This window comes from Morus notabilis, unplaced genomic scaffold (genome assembly GCF_000414095.1).
Source record: "Morus notabilis unplaced genomic scaffold, ASM41409v2 Scaffold804, whole genome shotgun sequence".
Classification (NCBI taxonomy): Eukaryota; Viridiplantae; Streptophyta; class Magnoliopsida; order Rosales; family Moraceae; genus Morus; species Morus notabilis.
Window position 1 is genome coordinate 626,856 of NW_010361209.1, and position 22,530 is coordinate 649,385.

A 22,530-nucleotide genomic window follows, 5' to 3' on the forward strand; every position below is an offset into this window, starting at 1 on the left:
CTACACGACTCTATGGGAGACGGGAAAATTGTCCCACAATCTGGAAAGTTTTTTGCTTCTGCTACAGAGCGCACGCAGAACTGGAATGGAATTCAGCGGGAGATCACTGGAAGAGTGCAGCGAAAACTTGCTTATGAGGTCATTGCTGTTGTTCGCATATTCAGTAACAATGTCACTACTTCGGATGTGCGTGCTACTCTATGGGTCCAGACACCAAATCAACGTGAACAGTACATTGGCATTGCCAAGTTAGTTTTATTCTCTTCTCTTTTGTTCATATGTACATTGTGTGATTGTTCTAGTCAACACTTTAGTCCCTTAATATCATCATATAAATGCCTTAATGAAAGCTTGGTTTGGTTTAATAGTGTGCAGGCAACAGACAAGGATTGGACACAGCTGCAAGGAAAGTTCCTTCTAAATGGTTCCCCATCTAGAGTTGTCGTTTATCTCGAAGGCCCTCCATCAGGAAGTGATATTCTGATCAACAGTTTGATTGTTAAGCACGCAGAGAAAATCCCTCCTTCACCTGCACCAGTAATTGAGGTTGGTTGAATAAGTCATTTCGAATCGATTTTCATCCACTCTTGAAGTTTAGCTAATTGTGAATTTTCATTTTTTCCCACTCTTTTCAGAATCCTGCCTTTGGAGTTAATATAATTGAGAACAGCAATCTAAGTAACGGCACCAATGGGTGGTTTGTCCTTGGTAATTGCACATTGAGTGTTGGGACTGGTTCACCACATATACTTCCTCCCGTGGCTAGAGACTCCCTTGGGCCTCATGAGCCTCTAAGCGGGCGTTTCACCCTCGTGAAAAACCGCACTCAAACCTGGATGGGTCCTGCCCAGATGATCACTGACAAAATCAAACTCTTCTTGACATACCAAGTGTCTGCTTGGGTTCGGATTGGTTCTGGTGCAACTGGTCCGCAAAACGTGAATGTTGCACTTAGTGTGGACAATCAATGGGTCAATGGTGGACAAGTCGAGATCAGCGATGATAGATGGCATGAAATTGGTGGGTCCTTTAGAATTGAGAAGCAGCCGTCAAAGGTCATGGTTTATGTCCAAGGTCCTGCTGCTGGTGTTGACTTAATGCTCGCTGGACTTCAAATTTTCCCCGTTGACAGAGAAGCAAGATTTAGGTATTTGAAGAGGCAAACTGATAAGGTATTTTTAACTCCGATTTCTGTAGTTTTTAGTCAGCTAATGAGTTTAGAACTTGGAATACAAAGCGCTAGTAAAGATGCTTGGTTGCTTGCAATTCCACTGTTTTGTTGTTGATGTTGTTTCCCTTTTTACTATAGAAATGTCGTGTCTTCCGTTTGTATATATGCCCGTAATACTATAGCCATTAGTTTGTGTTACCTTTACTCGAATCTCTTATTTGTTTGTTCTCTCATTTTCTTCATTGCAGATTCGTAAGCGCGATGTCACCCTCAAATTCTCCGGGGCGGACTCGAGCAATTTGCATGGCGCATTCGTGAAGGTCAAACAAGCGAAAAACAGTTTCCCTTTCGGAACATGCATAAGTAGGACAAACATCGACAATGAGGACTTTGTTGACTTCTTTTCGAAGAACTTCAATTGGGCTGTGTTTGGAAACGAACTGAAGTGGTACTGGACAGAGCCGCAACAAGGGAACCTCAACTACAGGGACGCCGACGAGATGTTGGACTTGTGTCAAAAACACAACATAGAAACCAGAGGCCACTGCATCTTCTGGGAAGTGGAAGACACAGTCCAGCAATGGATTCGTTCTTTGAACAAAAACGACTTAGCAACAGCGGTTCAAAACCGCCTCACAAGTCTTCTCAAACGCTACACGGGAAAGTTCAAACACTATGATGTCAACAATGAGATGCTTCATGGCTCATTTTATCAAGACAGATTGGGAAAAGACATCAGAGCCAACATGTTCAAACTTGCAAACCAACTAGACTCCTCTCCTCTCTTATTCGTGAACGACTATCACGTCGAAGATGGCTGCGACACTCGATCATGTCCGGAGAAGTACATTCAGCAGATTCTTGATCTGCAAGAGCAAGGTGCGCCTGTGGGAGGGATAGGAGTTCAAGGACACATAGATAATCCAGTTGGGCCAATTGTGTGTTCTGCTCTTGACAAGCTTGGAATCCTTGGACTTCCAATATGGTTTACTGAGCTTGACGTGTCTTCCATTAATGAACATGTTAGAGCTGATGATCTCGAGGTCATGCTTCGCGAGGCTTTCGCTCACCCCGCGGTGGATGGCGTGATGTTGTGGGGATTCTGGGAATTGTTCATGAGTAGGGAAAATTCTCACTTGGTGGATGCTGAAGGTGAGGTGAATGAAGCAGGGAAAAGGTACCTTGAGCTCAAGAAAGAGTGGCTTTCTCATGCTCGTGGGCATGTTAGTGAGGATGGTGAGTTCAATTTTAGGGGCTTCTACGGGACTTATGCTGTGGAAATTGTTACTCCCACTCACACCAAGAAGGTTGTGAAGACGTTTGTTGTTGACAAGGGTGACTCGCCTCTGGTTGTGTCCATTGATTTATAAAGTCTCTGCTGCTCAATATAGTAAAGAAAAATACGTCCTAACCCCCTTAATACCACTAGTGCCTTATAAACATTATTCTTCTATGATAAAAGGTGAAATTATTGTTTTATGGCTTGCATTAGTGAAAAATGGGAAAATAAAAATGATCTGTATTCTTGGTTAAAGTGATCTGTATTCTTGTCATGGTTTTATACGGAAATTGAAAAATAAAAATGAAGATAAAAAATGCATATAAAAGAAGCTAAATATGACTTGAAATTTTCTGGCAAAGGAATAAAATACAGTCTTTGTGGTCGAACAATCGCGCTTTTTTTTTTTTCAGTCGTTTTCGTATTAAGGAAAAAAAAAAAAAAAAAAAGAAGAAATCGTCAATATATTAGGCAATTGTATGGACTATGTTAAAATAGGGCCCAAGATTGATGAAACGCCGTCCTCAGTGTGACTCTTGTTTAGAAGAGTCTGTAGAGCTTGGATGTGTTACCTTGACAAAGTCACATCAAAGGCTATTTGGGCCAACTTTAGGCTGAATTGGAGCCCATGAGCCCGTTATGCAAAAATCTCGATAATGAAGGCACGGACCCTGAAGCATACAAAAAGAAGAGAAGAAGTATCTTCATAAACACTAAAAGACAAAAAAATAACGAGAAACAAGAAAAAGAAAAGAAAAAATCTAAAAATAACGAGAAACAAGAAAAAGAAGAGAAAAAATCTTTGGTAAGGAACTCATTTAGCTTAGGAGTCAATTCCCCTAGCTCTTATACACTGCAGGGAATGATGCATATAGATAGATCAACATCAAATGGAACCAGAGAAAACATTACTAAATAAAACGGAGCATAAATGTTACACAAACAATCATTTTTATTTGACTAGGCAGTCTTTAAAATAATCCACAAATGGGCCCAAACCCAATAAGCCTTTAGCAGATCCATGGCCCACTGCCGATCACATCAAATTGATAGACTTCCACCATTTACTACTACTAATACTACGACTAGTTGTCCTATGATGATAATAGGACCGAAAAACAGTCCCATCCCGGTCTGTAAAAACCTGGTTCATTTCGTCCCCACTTCCCACATGGGTGTATAGTAAGCCTTGCCTGACCCCAGGCGCACCTTAACTCTTTTCCCCTCAATTATCACTAGATCATAACTTAAAAAATGCTAATCATCAACCTTTATTTGATTTTTGCATACATAATTCTTGTGTTTAATTCTAAAAGGTCAACTTATTAGTGAATAATCTAAACACTTATGGGTAGTTTGGTATTATGATTTTTATCATAATTCGTGATTCATTATAATATTTTCTCTCATAAAAAATACATGTAAACTGATAATGATTCTAAATTCATAAACCAAACGTCTATTTATTCTCTATTTTTATATCTACCCATGTAAGATTTTGATGTGTTATCCGAAAACACTTTCACATACTAGTCATAATGCATAGTTATACAAATTGTTAGGGGAAAAAAAGAGAGGAAAGAAGAAATAAAGACAAAAAGGGAGAAAAAAGAAAAACACATGGAGAAAAAAATTAAAAAAACAAGAAGATGTATAGGATAAAAAAAACACTAAAAAGCACAAAAAGACAAAAGAAAATGTAACGAAATGATGAAACACCAATTACGGACGCAACTCCATTAAAACATTCTCGAAACAAACTGTTGGAAGAAAGGCAAGAAGTAGAAAGAAAACGGAACAAATAAAAAATTGAACTCTTTTATTAAGGATTACAGTTATAAAGTGTTTATGTAAAGACATATTTTAGAAGAAATTATTTCAACAGGTAATAAAGAAAAAAATAATATTTTAAATAATTATGAAAAAAGTATTAAATTAGGATATATACGAAAATCTTATAAAAATGGAAGGTCAAGAGGAAAAAAAAAAGAAAAGGAAAAGGGAAACGGAACGTTTTGCAAAATGTTTCAATCTCCCGAAAAAACCAATTCTTTTTTTTTTTGTTGCTGAAAAAACCAATTCAACTTTATTATGCAGGTATAATCCATACAAATTTATACGATGTGAATTCTAAAACAGCACATTAAAAAATAAGGTGCACTTGTACATTAAAGAAAAAAGCTCTTTGTATGAAGTTTTTGAAGAATTTAAATTACAACTCAAATTTTTTTATTATAATATTTTTTTCTTATAAAAATTTAAATTTTAAAAATTACAGTATTATTTCTTATATAAAAAATTTTAATTGTGATTTAAGTTACTAAAAAACAGCAAAAAAAAAGTTTAAGAGCTTAACTTATTTAGTTTGTTGATTTAAATTTTTAATTTGAATTAAAATGTGATTTTATGTAAGAATTTTTTATTATAATAAAAAATTAAACGTGCGTTTAGAAAAGAAATTCGTGTCATAGTTAGAATTATAATTTGTGACTCGTTACAGTATTTTCTCTCATAAAAAATATACATAAAATAAAAATAATTCTGAATATATAAACTAAATGTTTACTAAATGTAATTATTTTTTTAAAAATATTTACTATAATAAAATTCAAATTGAACCTACATTATTGTAAAAAGCACAGTACACTGAACTGGGCTCAACTTTTAAGCGGAAAAAAAAAAAAAGGAACTGGGCTTAACTCCATTAGTTCTTCAAAAAGAGAGAGAGACATGGGTGTCAAATCCGGAAGAGTTTACGTCTGATATGATGGGGGGTGTTGGGTAAATGTAGGGCCAAGGACATTTCAGAAAGTGAAAGAAAAAGGAGAAAAATTAAGGTCTCGTTTATTTTACTGATTTAAGTTTAAAATTTAAGTTTATAATAGTAAAAAAATTTTAAAAATAATTATATTTAATTTTTTTATTATATTAAAAAACTCTCATATAAAATTATATCTTAATTCAAATTAAAAATTTAAATTAACAAACTGAATGAGCCTAAGAAAAATAATAATAATAATAAAAAAAAAGGAGAGAATCGTATCATGAGAGAGAGGAAGAGAAGCGGGCTGTGGGGACTGGCAAGAGAGTTATGGTGTCTGGTGCATTGGGAAACAGCTCCCGCGCTGTTTTCGCGCGCCCCAAACGACACACACAGACTTCGCTCAGTTGTGGGACCCATCCCCACCAGCCAGGGACTCATGCCCCACTTCCCTGCCTCTCATTAATACGACACTGCCTTCCAAGTTCCACTCATCACTCTTTAATTCCACTCTTTTATTTTATTTAATAATAGAAATAGATAGATAGGTAGATATAAAATATATTATATATTATAAAGTGTGCTCCTTCATTCATTCGGTCATTCCTCTACTTTTTCTTCTTTTTGCTATTTTGTTAGTTACCCTTTTCTGTTCAGGTCAGTAGTCGGTGGAGTTTATTCATTTTAATAGCTTCAATAACTACCACTCCCAGGGTCGCTTGCTGTCTGCTCTTTCATGGAAAACGGACTAATTAGGGATTTTCCTTTTGGCTGCATTTACGAACTCTTAAATCATATATACTGTCTAATAAGTACTTATATTATAGTATTTTCCAAAGTGTGATATTTCCCAGCTGTCTCATAGACCAATAGAGGAAGCCGTTTGAAATCAATATGGGGTTTGTACATTATTTTTTAACAAATTATTTATACGCAGTTAATAGTACATGGTTGTGTATATTAAACTCTCGTTTATTTTGCTCATTTGAGTTTAGAATTTGAGTTTTACTACAGTAAAAAGTTATCAGAAACAGTCACATCTAACTTTTTTACTACAGTAAAAAGTTCTCACACAACATCACATCTCAACTCGAATTAGCGAACCAAACGGGCCTCATCTATTTGAGTTTAAAATTTGAGTTTTATTACAGTAAAAAGCTCTTATAAATAGTCACATCTAACTTTTTTACTACAGTAAAAAGCTCTCACATAAAATCACATATCAACTCAATCATCAAACTAAACGGATCCTAATTATATACAAAAATGGATATTTTTTTTAATGAATGAAAAATGAACTATCAGTAATTTTTTTATTTTTTAGCCGTTAAATATGTATTGAAAACGGTATGTTTCGCAACTTTTTTTGTATGAGATTTTATATACATTTTTAATCTAATATGATTTTGATCAGATCTAATGATCGAAAACTAGCTCTAATGGTTGGCCCATGGGAGAAGGTCTCATGCACAAAAGGGAATATTACCAAAATCCCTAATGAAAAATTAAAAAAAAAATTGTTTTTTGATAATTAAATATATATATATATAATTTTGCTAATTATTAGTCGTTTGTTACTAAAATATAACTTTGTAAAAGATAAAATCAAAATAAACAAGGCTTTTATCAACGGATTATCAAATAAATGTTTGCAATTTCTTTTTTATTTTTTATTTTAAATTTGTTGTCTCTCGTGACATGTCTTTAGTAATGTTACATTTTCAAAATAATAGTGATGAATAGTCTCACCCAACACTAAAAACAAGATTCACTGTTATAAAACTGTGTAGGCAAGCAAGCTTGTGTAACTTCCAGATACAATAATTTGAAAGAGATTTCAAAGAAAGGAATCCGTACTGAATCTTCACGATATGCATACAAATTTTAATGACTGATGAATATGGAACAAAAAAGGTCATTGAATTCGTCTTCAAAAACTCTGCTTAATTATTTAACGTACTCGTCTTCATTTTCTTAAATGCGTCACATTACCATTAAAGTTGTTTAGTATCGTATGCCAAAAGAGGAAAAAAAAAAAGATATCTGTCAGTCTTCATTTTATCAATCAATATTGCTTTATATTATAATCAAAATTGTTAATTTGCTATCATTATTTAGCATGCGTAACATTTATTTTTTCTAATCACGTGGGAGAATTTGAACTCTACGTCATGTTGGGGAGTTTGGAGTGGAAGTTTTGTTAGGCGCTATATGCAAATTCAACATGTTAATATTCTACTTTTTTTTTAAAGAAAATATTCTAGTTTTTTGTTTTTAAGAAAATATTCTAGTTAATTAGAAACAACTTGAACAAATTAACTAATCATGTCATTGGCCTTTTAACTTCTTATATTTTGTATGATACGTGATGGTGGACATATATAATATTTGTGTACGTATGCAAATCTGCATTTTATATATGTACGTAGATAAGAGAGAGAGAGAGAGAGAGAGAGAGAGAGATTTTTCTTCGCTAATTAATAAGAGAGCGTACATAATAAAAAACGCAGCTGGCTAATTGTGTTCCTCTGATTGATTTTGAGTCCCTACGATATGATGATGCAGATTCAGAAGCGCATAAAGGAAGGAAAGATCTTGTTATATATCTTTTGTAACTTTTTGTGGGCGCCAATTATGTGCATGGAAGAATTTAATATAATATCAAGATAAAATCCACGCGGTGCTCATGACAAATTATTGTTTATTTTTACCTGAATTGCACATCTTTTATTGCGTTACTAGTTTAAATTTGGTTAGTGAGTGGGCCGATTTGTTTTTGTATATTCTGAAATGCACTTCTAATATTTAACTAATTTAACAATTAAAGAGACGACTACTTTAAGAAATTGCTTTAAAAAAAAGAAAAAGAAGCACAAGATCAAGAAGATATTAAAATATCTAAAAGTGCTAAAAAGGCAACGTGATTCTGCTAACAATGCATTTCTCATCATGTTGCATAAGTTATTTCAGTGAAAGATCTCTAGAAGTGGTTTTGGGTAATTAGAAGACTATAAGTTATTTCAGTCTTCGCTTTTGAAACATATATATATATATATATATATATATATATGTCGTATTAACATATATACTGAATGTTGTGTGGACAGTACAATCTATTGAGTTTGTGATTTATGATCATGGTTACCGTAATTTTTGGGGGAAAAAGGCCCAATTATAAATTTTTTTTTTTTAAGGACTTTAGAAGCCGTTTCAATTGAAATGATATTTCTATTATCATGTCTCTTATCATTTTCCTATTCTTACTTAACAACTACGAAAATTAATGTTCAATTAAAATAGAAGTTCAAGCTGAAGTATCCGTCATCGACTCATCAATTTAATATTACCACTAGCTATGTGCGTATGAATGTAATTGTCGAAGTCTTTGCCTTCTTGTCTATTGCCATAACATCTTTAGTTTTTACGATCAATTAGAAGTAGACACATAATTAACAGCTTTTGTATTTAATGACGTTTTAAAGTTTGCTTAATTAGTTTGCACGCGCAAATTAATTAAATATAAATATATTCAGAACTATAAGAACCTCTTAATTGTTAAAAATAGTCAACCTAATTTGAATGGCTGTATTTGCTCGCTGGTAGAATCCCCAGTGTCATAGATTCAGCTGCTCTTGTCAAAATGCCACTCATCTTTATCTTGAAATTAAAGTTTTTTAAGGCTCGTTTAGTTCGCTGATTCGAATTTTTAATTTGAATTGAGATGTAGTTTTATGTGAGAATTTTTTACTGTAGTAAAAAAGTAAGATGTGACTGTTTCTGAGAGTTTTTTACTATAACAAAACTTTAATTCTAAACTTAAATCGGTAAAATAAACGGAGTCTTAATATATTATATGTGTGCGCGCGTGTGCGTATCATCCTGCCCAAAGACTCAGGTGGAAACGGGTAATTAGATGAGCGATGCCTATGCCAAAAAAGTTTCTTTATTTATATCAATTCAAGAAACCAAATCCTATAAGCACTCAAAAGACTAGAAATAGAAAGTAAACAAATATCTATGTTACGCAAAGATTAGCAATATAAAATGGATATATTATCAAATTGCTTTGTTCAGTTGCACGAAAATTAAACATGGTGCCTTTCTTTATCCAACTTAAATCTTTCTTTTACACCTAAATATCTTTTTTTTTTTTCTCTTTCCATCAAATCAAACTTTTAAAGCTAAAATTAGAGCTATACACAAAATCGGTTCCTAGTCTATAGTCAATACTCAGTGCTCATCACTGTGTGTCCCTATTTAAGTGATTAATCATCCATCTTCCTATGAAAGGGACCCAATTATTGAGTCAAGTTGCTAATTGCGACTCCTTAACCTCTTTCCTTGTTCATATAATTAGACATAAAAGTAGAATATTTTACCTAATAAAGCAAAATGACAGTTGTTTTAACTTTGCTTTTGCGAGTGTAAAATGCCAAGCAGCTGGATGAATTGCTCAACAAAATATCCTATTAGTGTCGCGAACCTATTTATTTAGTGGCCGATATGAATCCACGTAGCTTCTATCTTCGCATATTTATAAATGATGATCAGAAGGCTAAATATTTATCTCCTCGGATGCTTCTCGTTAAGTTTTGTAGGTGGTTAATTAAGCGCGCATAATTTAAAGATATATCTAGGATAATATTCTATTATAGATATATAGTTTAAGATGGACGAGGCACATCTTTCTTGGTACCAATACTTATTAATTATTCTTTGAGAATTTTTCAGTTCTCTTTCTTTTTTGGTGTTACCTTCTTATCCGTACTTTTTCAATCTACTTTAATTTTTAAATAAATAGATAACACTAATATTTTTAAAGAAGAGTAAACACCGGATAAAGTTTCAGATTATTTATTTTTGTTAGAGGCCTATATCTGAATACAATAACCAGATATTGTTCCAATATTGGTATTTTTGTTGTAAATAATCAAAGTAAATAGCGTTTGAGTCATATCTTATCCGTACTGATTATTTTGGAAGCTACGTTTGAAAAATTCCTTGTGATAGAAGAAAATCTAATGCCATTGGTTGAGGGAAACGTGACAATAATTTTGAAGGTTTATTAGTTTTTTTCTTGATGGTAAAAATAATACACAAGAAAAGAACAATTGGACTGTTTCCTAAAAATGAGTCTTATTACTGTAGGATCTCTGATAAAATATTTCACACATCAAAATGATAAAATATGCAGAATAGACATGTTATGATGCATGTCTGACGTTTAAAAATCAAAACCCAAATTGTACTATATTTTTCGGGACTTACTGTAAAAATCTCTACAACATCATTATTCTTATTTTAAGCGAAATAAATACCAGGGAGGGTACAAAAAAATTGTCTATAATCAAACTATTATAGATAAATAGGCCACTAATTTTCGTCATCTAGTGATATTGACATGTGTGGCACCATCTAGAGCTACAATTTAGTATATATGCATACATTAATACATATGTGCGTGTATATATATACTCACTCCTGTAAATTACTAAATAATATTCCAGCTTGAAGCTAGCTAGTTAAGAATCTCGTTTTCAAAACCTCTACTTACAACCGTTCACAGTTGTTGTTAGCAAAATAAAAAGGATACAAAAGGCTGGGTGGGTAAGTAATCATATATAGCCTTTTAAGTTTACATGTGAAAACTAATAAAAAATAAACCGGCATAATCACTGTTGATGACACGAATATGGTTTCTTTTATGTTGCTTGAAAATGGACACATGTATCATTTGTACCTTCAACTCTATCAAAATTCAAAGAATTGTACAACAATAAGGTGACTTCTGTCCAGTGACATTGTGATTTGACTCCCATGATTTATATTTCCAGGGCAAAGTGCTTGAACATACAATGCATGTCGATTTATCTAGTTTTTTTTTTTCTTTTTTTTAATTGTAGACTTGTAGTTAAGTAGTTGCTATACATACTTTCATTCAATGTTTTCTTTTCTCTTTTTGTTTTTTGTTTTCGCTTAGAGCTCAAAATCTTAACGCGCGTAAGTCAATTTCTCAACAACAACAACAAAAAAAAAAAGGTAAATTTTTTAAATTTTCAATTAATCAAATTCATCGATCATTCTAGTAAATGGCCAATAATAGTAAAGAAGGAAGGCTGACAAGAGTCCAAATCTGTATATTTCAGGCAAAAAAAAAAAAAAAAAAAAGAAAGAAAGAATCGCATATAATGTATTTAATTAATAAATGCAAATATGATAATCTATAGCTACTCCTCTCTCTCCTTCTCTCTACCTAGCTTGTTAGTGAATTGACAGGAACAGCTCATTCATATAATGATGATGTGAGGATAGTGATGTGATTGGTAAAAGGCCAAGCACCAATAATAGACAGATCACCATGTGTGAAGGAAGTCTTGCCCAATCCCATGGGCCATGGCTTTAGGATGAAAATTTGCCACGATAGATCTGATTAGACCGCAATATTAATCTAAACAATGACCAATCTAAACAATGTATTATTAACTTTGCCCTTGTTCTAATGAGGGGTTATGCGACCCAAGTTCAATAATGATGGGATCTTTCCTAATCCCAAGAAGGTTTCAAGCCAAGAAATAGGCTCTCAGAGTCTTTACCCTCGAGCAAAACTATTTTCTTTTATGGGTAGGGTCTATACTTTTACTCTTAAATTAAGAGTGGGTTTGTTTTAAAAATTATGTATGGTTTAAATTAAAGTTTTTAGTTTTGTTACGCTATTTTTTTTTTATAAACAAAATTTTAATTTTAAATGTTAAAATCATGAATCATAGTTTGTACCCATCAACTAAACATATTTTAATTTTTTAACTATCAGATTTATAACAGAAGTAATTTTATGTGACGTGTTGTAAATTTTTAATATAAATATGTACAAATTTAACATTAAAAAGCTAATTTAACAATTAAAAACAATTGTCCTCTTACCAGTATAAAGATTCCCATAGTTCAGTATTATTTGACAAAATCTAGACCAGTATTTACTATAGATGAAGGGTATATTTAATAAGAGGTATAAAAAAGGAATGATGGATAGAATCAGAAGGATAAAGAATGTTGAGGAAAAGAAATCATTATAAGTTCTCTCACTTAGTTGGTATAATATGATAGAATGATGATGATCGTTCATTCTCTAATTTGTTTGTTATTAGATGAAAGAGAATGAATGATTCACTTTTAATATTTATAATTGTTCCTTAATGAATGTTTCACTTTTAATATTATTAATTGTTCCTTAATGAATTTTTGGACCCATTTAGTTTGTTGATTCAAGTTTTTATTTAAATTGATATGTGATTTTATGTGAAAATTTTTTACTGTAATAAAAAAATTAGATGTGGCTATCTTTTAAAATATTTTACCGTAACAAACTCGAATTGGTGAAATAACCGGAGCTTTTATTAACTTGTATTAACATTACATCCAACAAAAAATCTATTAGTAAATTCAAAAACATATATAATATTAAAATTAGAGACTTTTTTGGTGTTTTTTTTAACACCGTTATTTTTTATTTATCATTATATTAAATTTGGTCAAAAATTAAATTAAATTAAAAAATAATATAAATTTGATGATTAATAAACATGAAATATTGATATTCTCAAAAAAGAGAAAACACTAGAGAAATTTTCTTAAAATTAATTGACACAAAATATATTTTCTTAAGAAAAATATATTATATTGAAAACTAATGGAATTTAAAATAAATATGAATTTAATGGTAAAATTGTAATTAAATGCAAATAAGACCCGAATTAAATTTTGGTGGGGCCCTTTAGAAATGTCATGGCCCAATTCTTTTTATTCGCCAATCCCTTTTTACCATTTAAGGATTCATTTATTCCTTTTCTGACTTTTCCTCAAACGTTTTTCTTTTTTCCAATAATCCCCATAACTAAACACGTATTGGGTTTATATGCCCCTATTTCTTGTCCTCCTAATAATAACATATGTTATGATTTTTTTAATTACTGTAATAAAAATTTTTAATTAACGTGTTATAATATTATTAGAAGAATATAAAAAGAGACAAAAATAAAAAGACACGTGAGTTGATTCCAACTAAACACATATGAAGAGTTTCTCTATTACTTTTGTATTCGAACAATGGAAGATGGCAGCTATTGAAAGCAAAAAACAAAAGACTAATCAGGCATTATTGGTCCTGAACATATATTACTATTTTACAAGTTGATGGTCGATCTTTTAGCGTGCGTTTGGTTCAATGATTTGTATTATGGTTTGAATCATAATTCATGATTCGTTATAGTATTTTCTCTCACAAAAAACACACGTAAATTAAAAATAATTCTGAATTATGATTCTGAATCCATCAACCAAACGTCCTATTAATTTTAACAATTCTATCCCTAAACTCAGCAATTAATTGTGAATCATGTTTAATTGAAAACGTCACGCTAATTTTCAACAAAAAATGCACACGTATCACTTTTCACGGGTAATAAGGAAAATAAAACTAGTTTTTTCCTTTTTACTTTATATTTTTTTCTAATAAACTGATAAGAAAAGCCAACTAGTATCAAGGCGCGATAAAACATTCCAACTAAATTAGCACTCTTACTGCAACCAATCACACGTGAGCCCGTTTGGTTGGAGGATTCGTTATCTGATTCAAATCATAATTCATGATTCGCTATAGTATTTTATCTCACAAAAAATACACGTAAATAAAAAATTGTTATAATCTCATAGTTTTAATCCATAAACTAAACGGACTATCTCCACCTCTAAAATTTTATTAAGAAAGAATAAAAATCAAGCAACGCTCAAGTATAAGAAATGAAATGAAAACAGATGCTCAAAATTGAAAACATCTAAAAAGAAAACTGTACATCTAATTGGAAGCTGCTTTTACAAGGTTGAGTCAAAATTCATTCTTTGAAAAATAACCACAGCACCTCGATAAAAACCTTTTGGGCAAACCCAGTGGGGAAGACGGAAAGGAAAAAATAAGTACGGCCGTGTTTGAAGTTAGTTTTATTTTTATTTTTCACGTTTTTTGAGAAAAAAAAATGAAAACGGAAAAGAAACGGTGTTTGACAAAATTAAAGATTAAAAACGGAAATGAAAACGATTTTTTGGTTTAGTGTAAAATGAGAGAAAAATGAAAAACAACTTTTAATCGTTTTTCATTTTTTATTTCTATTTTTTTCTCTCTCGATCACATAGAGAGAGACATTAATGAATTTTTTAATACTGAAAATAATCTCTTGATAAAACTACCAAACACATTCTTAAAAATAATTTTTGTCTGAGATTAAAAATATTTCCATTTTCATTTTCATATAAAAAATAAAATCATTTTAAAATGAGTTTTAAACGCACCCTACGTAACTACTACAAACTGGTGGGTTAATTTTTCCTTTTCACAAAATAAACATTTAGCTAGGAAATTAAAAATAAAAAACCCGTAGTCTATTTTAAGAGATGGGAAGGCGGATACCGCTGTAACAACGACCAAGAGACAACCAGTAGATGAGAAAAACTCATGAAAGACGAATGATAGATGAGGAGGTAGCTACACTGCGTTGGCGATAGGGAGAGGATTCACGACGGGACATGCTCGTGAAGCAGTGGTTGAGGCGACAAGGGGACTAGTTGACCTTGTGATGGTTGCGGCTCGCAATGCACTAATCGTGGGGGCATTAAAACGGTGGCTGCGGTGAACATGGAGGCCTCTCCACTTTTTCAGGAACAACAAGAATGATGCATGGTTGTTTGCTCTTTCTTCTTTTTTATTTTTTTCCCATTAGAAATTAGCTGATGTTTTTAACGTGGACAATCATAGATCTAACTACAATTAAAAAATTAATCAAATGATTAAAACTAAGAGCTCAGTAGATAGTAAGACGACAACAACAACAAAAAAGGCATTCCTTACTATAAAATTTCTTAGGAGCTTAATAGAATATAATGAAAATTTAGATTAATTGCATAAGTGCTTCATGAATTTTGTACCACTTTCAACATGCCCCAAAATTTGAAAAGGGTTTATTTTCTCCCCTGAAGTATGAAGAGTGGTCCAAAGCACCCTCTGAACTAATGTTGTTTCATAAATGTCCTCTCACCCATTGATTATATGTCAATTTGCTCTCCAATCTTTTAAAAATTAGGGACAAGTTGATGCAAAAGTAAAATTCATAGCGAAATTGGCTTAAATCAATTGGGGATATTTGTAAAAGTATACGTAGTGTTGTTGCATCATTTTATTAGTTTTCTAAATGTAGGGGTATTTCTAATTAACGTACATAATTAATGGCGAAATGAGTTGTTTTCAAATTTTGAAGGGTTTATTAAAACATGGTACAAAGTTAATTGCCATTTATGAAATTAGTCCTAAAAAGTTTGGGAAATTTCTTTGGTGTTCATTCTTTTTTAAGAATATTGGTGTTTCCTGCTTATCAACTGTTATATCTGTATTATTTTTTCAATCTAATTTAACTTTTGATCAGATTTAATACAGATATAATGGTTGATAAGTAAGAAATACCGGTGTTCTTAATTAAAAAAGATGATACTAGAGAAAGTCTTGAAAGTTTGTAGTGTAAAATATATCCTATGAATAAACTGTTTTTTTTTTTGGTTTTATAAAAATTTTATAGTTGGGCATAAGAAAATACATATCACGAGCAAAAACTATATTAAAATTTTCAATTTAGCATATTCTTTCTTTTTGGTGTAATTCTAACTAGCTCCATTGTTAAAAATATACAACACTAGTAAGGTACCTACAATATAAAGCTGCTTTTCTTTTTAATGCTATTCCACAAAATCTCACGAATATAATTTATTTTTTTTTCTTTTTTAATTTTTAATAAAGTGAACTTCATTGAACCATAACGCCGCACAGAGTCCAAACAAGAGGGATGAGCTCTAGCTTATAAACAGATAGCCTCCATTCAAAAAAGTCCGACAATCACGTTAACTCGTTAATTTTATCGATTTGAGTTTAGAATTTAAATCTTATTACAGTAAAAAATTTTCAGAAACAGTCACATCTAACTTTTTTTTTAAGTAAAAAGCTCTCATATAAAGTTATATCTCAACTCGAATTAAAAACTCGAATCAATAAACTAAACGGTGTGATGACTGAAAGAGAAAATAAGAAAAAGTTTGTGTGTATATCCGTTTAGTTCGTTGATTTGAATTTTTAATTTGACTTGAAATGTAATTTTATGTGAGAGTTTTTTATTATAATAAAAAAGTTAAGGGATTATTTAGCTCACTGATTCGAATTGAAATGTAACTTTATATGAGAACTTTTTACTATAATAAAAAAATTAAATTAACTATTTTTTAAAAAATTTTACTATAATAAAATTTAAATTGATAAAATAAATAAAGCTTAAATATAACTGTTTTTAATATTTTTTTAGCGTAATAAAATTTAAAATTTAAAATTTAAGTCAGTGCAATAAACGGCCGTTTTTATAATGTTGTTGTGTGTAGCGACTAGGACACTGCAGGCAGTGACGGTGAATAGGCTGCATGGGAAAGTGGCGAAATGCAGTGTGACTGAGAGTTGAATGACATGCGAACATGGGCTTCTGATTCCCTCACTTCACTACTAGTTCTACGCCTTCCCTCTTCTCTGCTACGAAAATTGTGATGGAAAAAAGTTCAAAGTAAAGGACACCTCTCTTCTCTCTCTCCATAACTTGGCCCCACTGAACTGATTGTAGCGCGAGTCTCTCGGGGGATGTTATAATGTTAAAAGGGCTCTAGTGGGGTATTCATCTAACTCACCTTTCTTTCTTTTTTCTTTTTTCTTTTTTCTTTTTTTTTTTTCCCCGGACTGTCCCTCAATTGCCCACTAACTGATCATCACCGATATCCTTTTGCTAGCAGAATGATGATCAACATGATCAGTGATTTTTGTTTTTTTAAACCTGGTGGGTGTGTTCGCCGCCAGCTATATGTTCTCTTTTACCTTGCTGCAGAAGCCAACTAAAGGGCCGGTTTAGATTGTTGTGTTTTTAAAATAATTATTGTGTTTTTAATAGAAGTATTATTTTTATTTAAAATAAAAATAGTAACATAAGTAGAATTTAAAAATTATACATATTAACTTTTTAAAATAAATTAAAAAGTATATTAATTTATGTACAAAGTATTTTTATATATTTTTATTAAATATTATAATTATATGGTTTATTATGTAAAGTGTTTTTTTGAGAGTTTCAAAAACAAACCCTAAGCCCAATACAATACGATTTGTATGTGTAAATATATTTTAGATTCTGTTTATTTTATCGATTTAAATTTTATTACAATAAAATTTTTTAAAAATAATCACATTTATTTTTTTTATTATTATATAAAATTTTTATATAAAATTATATTTTAATTAAAATTAAAAATTTAAATTAATAAACAAACGAAAATGACTCTTGTTGTTGTTTTTTTTTTTAGTCAGCTTAGAGTTATTGTGGTTGTCAGGACAACTCGCCCTTAATTTGTCTTTTCTGGCGTCTTTTTCATTTTCGATTTGTCATTGTTCACACGTGGTTTTCCTGCAAATGGTCATCACCAACAGTACAATATTGCAGCTCAGACTAACCAGAGCCTTCGCTCTCACAATTCTTTTCAGTTCCTTCACTGTTTACCGTAATATTCGTACCGTCACTCTCATACGGATTTTCCCACTCTCTACCAATTGCCAATTGCCAATTGCCAATAATAATAATAATAACAACACCAAAATTCTCTCCTATGATAGGACTATACATGTTTATATTTAAAATTTACAGAACGTCATAAATTAATCAGACTGAGTAAAAATTTTCAAATTGAATATACCATAACGAGTAGAGGAAAAGATGAGGCCACAAGCCAGTTTCTAGAGTCAATTGTCAGTATAAATCATTATCACATACCTGAAATTGGAACCCCTAGAGCATAAGAAACCTAACTTGTGTTTCCTCTATGCGCATACAATTATGATGACGTTTGAAAATTTTAAAATACATGATTGTCGAATAGATTAGTATGATATATCATCATATATGTATGTGGTTTTGCCACATTCAGATGACTTCAAATTTCGCTGCTTTTTTTTTTATATGTGTGTAAAAAACTAAAAAGAGCCTATTCTCCAAAAAAAAAAAAAAAAAAAGAAAAAAAAAGAAAGAAGAAAGCGCCTATTCGATGGCATTAATTTAGACAAACGTTGTCCGTACATCCTATTATTTGAGACGATTGATCTCAATCCTGGTTGGATAATATTCCATTTTTTCAAAAAGTTTTCTTCTTTTTTTTGTTGCTAGCTAATAGAATTTTCAATAAAGTTTGAAGTAGCTCAGACTAAAATATATGTCGCATGTATTATTCAATAATTGCTGCGCCTAAATAAATATCACTTTCCTTGGAATTTTCTCATCTTACCCGGTTCTGGTCGTCGTTTTTCTTTTCCTTTTAAATATAATATATATAAAAAGAAGACTTGGATAAGAAATGCTTTGCCATATTGAAAAGGTTGTGCTTTTTCAGTTTTTTTCTTTTAAGAGCAAAGCAGCCTTCCCATCTTCTCCCTTGGCTCTTGCCGGGGTACATTCCCCATCTAATCAGAGCACATCATCATGAATGCAAAGCCGAATGGAAGGATCAAGGATCACACTAAGGGGTATTTAGTATGTAGTAATCTTAAGAATAAGAATGAAAATTTACAATATTATCATGTTTAGTATAAGAATTATAATATTTAGATTATCAGGAAAGTGATTACTATGGGATTCACTTTTCCTCATTTTAAGGTAATCTGAATACCACCCAACATGGTGTTATTCAAATTCTCAGGAATTTTAAAATCATGAGAATCTTATTATAATAATAATTATTATTATTATTATATTTATTAATATTATTATTATCCCTTGGCGCTTGCCGGGGTACATTCCCCATCTAATCAGAGCACATCATCATGAATGCAAAGCCGAATGGAAGGATCAAGGATCACACTAATACACACACACAAACCAGTAGAGGTCTTTTGTTTTTTTTGAAAATTATAGTTTATGTTTTTTATCATTATTTTCATAAAAATTAAATCCTATAAAAATTTTAAATAGAGCAACCTTAAAAGGAAAATTTTTTTAATCGAGCGAATTAAGTAAAAATTATTTAGTGGTACACATAAAAGAAATTTATTCAGAAAAATTACGGATAAAATGTTTCCGCAAAAACACATTTAAGAACAATATATTAGTAAACATATATAGTAAAAAAAGGGTATTTGGGAGAGTCATTTCGTAAAAAGAAAAAAAAGAAAAAATTGATCAGGACATATATGAAAAAAATTATTTTAATGGAAAAATAAGGAGAAAAAATATTTATGAGGGTCATTTTTGAGAAGGGGAAAAAAGAATGTATTGTAGAGAGAATTAAAGGGCGGGAAGAGGTGAGGGAACAAAAGAAAAAAAGGGGAAAAAAGAAAAAAAAAAGAAAAAAAAAGGAAAAAAGCAAAAAAAAAATATTGGGCATATATAGTAAAAGAAAGTATTTGAGAGGATCATTTCATAAAAAACAAGTTTTGATTAGGATATATATGAGAAGAAATTATTTTAATGGGACAATTAGAGTAAAAAATCTTTATGAGGGTCACATTTAAAAAAAAGGAATAAAATAATGTATTATGGAGGAGAAAAAATGGAGGAAAGAAAGAATTGTGTGTGGAAAAAAAAAAGAAAGAGAAAGAGAGGGCAAAAAAAAAAGGTTAACGTAAAAAAAAATTATTTTTTTGAGTTAATGTAGGAGGAAAAACATTTCACACACCAAAAAAACACACTGAAACTAACTTCTAATTAAATAAAATGCGGTTCAGTTCCTGGCTACTTTCAATCCGCATATATGGTCAGGGATGAGAAACAAGAAAACCGTATAAAAGACGTCTAATTAGCTGCAGGATTCAAAAGTCAATTCTCATTACGATGGGACACATATCGCGAGTTTAACACTTTTCTCGAAAGAAAAATCTTGATTTGTGAACTATATTACGTTATCAACTTTAAAATTATATCATGAAAACTAAAATAAGATAATTAAGTTATCGTTTATTTTACTGTTTTTTTATAATAATTTTTTTTAAAAATAATCGTATCTAATTTTTTTATTATAATAAAAAATTTTCACATAAAATTACATCTCAATTAGAATTAAAAATTTAAATCAGTGAACTAAACAGGTTACAAACTTTACCGAATTGTTTCAACGATACTCTAAATCCTTAATCCGGTATTAATCAATAGAGTATTTAAGATTATGGAATTAGATGATAATTTAGAAGAGATTGAAAGTCTTGACCTAGAGGAAAATATTAATGACCAAGGGCTTGTTTGGTTCACTAATTCAAACTGTAGAGATTTGAACATTTTTAGTTAAAACTGTAAAATCTAAACTATGGTGATTTAAACTGTGATCCGAACTGTTGTTTGAATATGTAAATAAATTATAATTTGAATTGAGAATAAAATCCGAACGGTGTTTAGATAAAATGTTAAAAACTGTCATTAGAGTTTTGTAATAATCTTATAAAATCTCGTTAGAAATGACATTGTAAAATATGCAATATGGATTGGAATTTGTTCCCCTCTTCATTATGAACACGTTAAAAAAATCATCTCAATCGAAATTAAAACGAAGAAGTTATAACATTTTTAAGATTGAAATTAAAGAGTGAAAAAGTAGAATATGAAACTATTTGACTGTTGATAATAATTCAGATTGTTAGAATTTAGGGGAAAGGTGAATTCTAAAATCAACAATTTAAATTGTCTTTGAACCATTATTAATGGTTTGAATTGTCCTTAAATTTTCTTCTCTCAACCACCAGTTTGAATCCTAAATAACAGTTTGAGTTATTAAAACAAATAAGGGCCAAATCATCGTAAATTCACGTTCCGATCTCTTCTCATTTTAGCTCCACACAACATGAGTTTTATTGGCACTGCACCACCCGAAGTAAGCATGAGATTTTGTCTTATAAGAATGTTGAATGTCGGTAGGACCAGACGTCAGCGGCAGCAAAGGAGGCCACCCGCCGACACAAATTGTAAAAATTCTTCCTTTTTTTCTTCTTTGGCGTCAGCCTATGTTGCCGCAGCCTAGTGCCCGCAGTTGCCCCTTGCCGACACGGCCTGACAGCCGCATCCGGAGTTCACTGTGCCGGCGGCAGAAAAGTTGCCGCCGGTCAAAAAACTCTCCCCTCTTTCATATATATATATATATATTTAAAAAAAACCAAAAAACCAAAAATATGAATACATCCATCAAAAAAATTCATCCAAAATTTGTTCTCAATGATTAAACATGAAGAGGCTCTGATACCACTTGTTATAAAATATACTTAGATGTAAATTACTCTTTAGAGCAGTGTGGTTTGTCTTCCGGATCAATACATTTTTCTAGAGAATCCTTTAGCTTTCTCTTTGCTCTCTCTCTGATGGTGAGATGTTAAAAAATAATAGAATGACAGTAATACATGTGATTTGGGGGACCACGACCACTATATATAAATAAATTCTCTATTATCTTTTGGTATTTCTATTTTAGTATATCATAAAAATAGAAATTACCCTTAAGTCTCTACACATTAAAAGCTCACACCCTATTAGATACATTAAAGTTCAAATTACTCAAACTTTAATAGACCGCTTTTAAATAGACTTAACCTTATATGACAGTCTATAATACATAATTATTTACATATAAGTACAATGTTGAATTAAAGATCTAACAGAATAGCCTCTAATACCTATGTAATTAGTTGATCTTCAAGGAGTATTACCTCAACAGAAAGCAACCTTGTTTCAAATGAGTCTTGAATTGAGTTGGTATCCTGTAGAAGATCATGAAAAGTAGAGTAAAGAAAACGTGTAGATCTTGTAGTTCGACGAAAATTGACAATTATGCTCTTATTCGAATAGAAATAGATATATCGTCTTAGGTTCTTCGGAAAAATTCAGAACTTGATAAATTATAAACATCATGACTCTGACTCCAAAAAGATTGATGCTTATGCTCTTCATTCGGAAGGTTTCAAGTTGAGTAAACAGTGCCGGATTAAAATAATATTTTTTTTTTCAAATATGTGGCCCTTATAAAAAAATTTTTAATAGCCCGTTAAAATAATTTGTCTGATAAAATATACTTAAACATGTTTTTCCTTCAGCCGCCTCAAATTCCTTTCTTCATAGGTAGTTTCTAAGGACTTATTTTTTCATAACTTAGAGTTATAATTTGAGTTGTGTATGTGAAACAAAAATATTATAATAAAAAAATTAAATTTAAATTTTTATAAGAGAAAAT

The 22,530-nt window shown here is 31.0% G+C and overlaps 1 protein-coding gene across 2 annotated transcripts in view; it reads left to right on the forward strand.

Moving 5' to 3' along the window:
- The window catches only part of LOC21402489 (endo-1,4-beta-xylanase A), a 4,922-nt gene extending 2,251 nt beyond the window's left edge, over nucleotides 1-2,671 (forward strand). Inside the window, exons 6-9 of one of the 2 annotated variants that reach the window (XM_010098809.2) lie at nucleotides 7-248; nucleotides 369-546; nucleotides 636-1,172; nucleotides 1,420-2,671. In XM_010098809.2, coding sequence (XP_010097111.2) covers nucleotides 7-248; nucleotides 369-546; nucleotides 636-1,172; nucleotides 1,420-2,541 — 2,079 coding nt within the window. In that variant the 3' untranslated portion in view covers nucleotides 2,542-2,671. Of the gene's footprint in view, nucleotides 249-368; nucleotides 547-635; nucleotides 1,173-1,419 lie in introns of both variants that reach the window. The other variant, XM_024166035.1, reaches the window with a different exon arrangement.
- The last annotated feature ends 19,859 nt before the right edge of the window (nucleotides 2,672-22,530 follow it).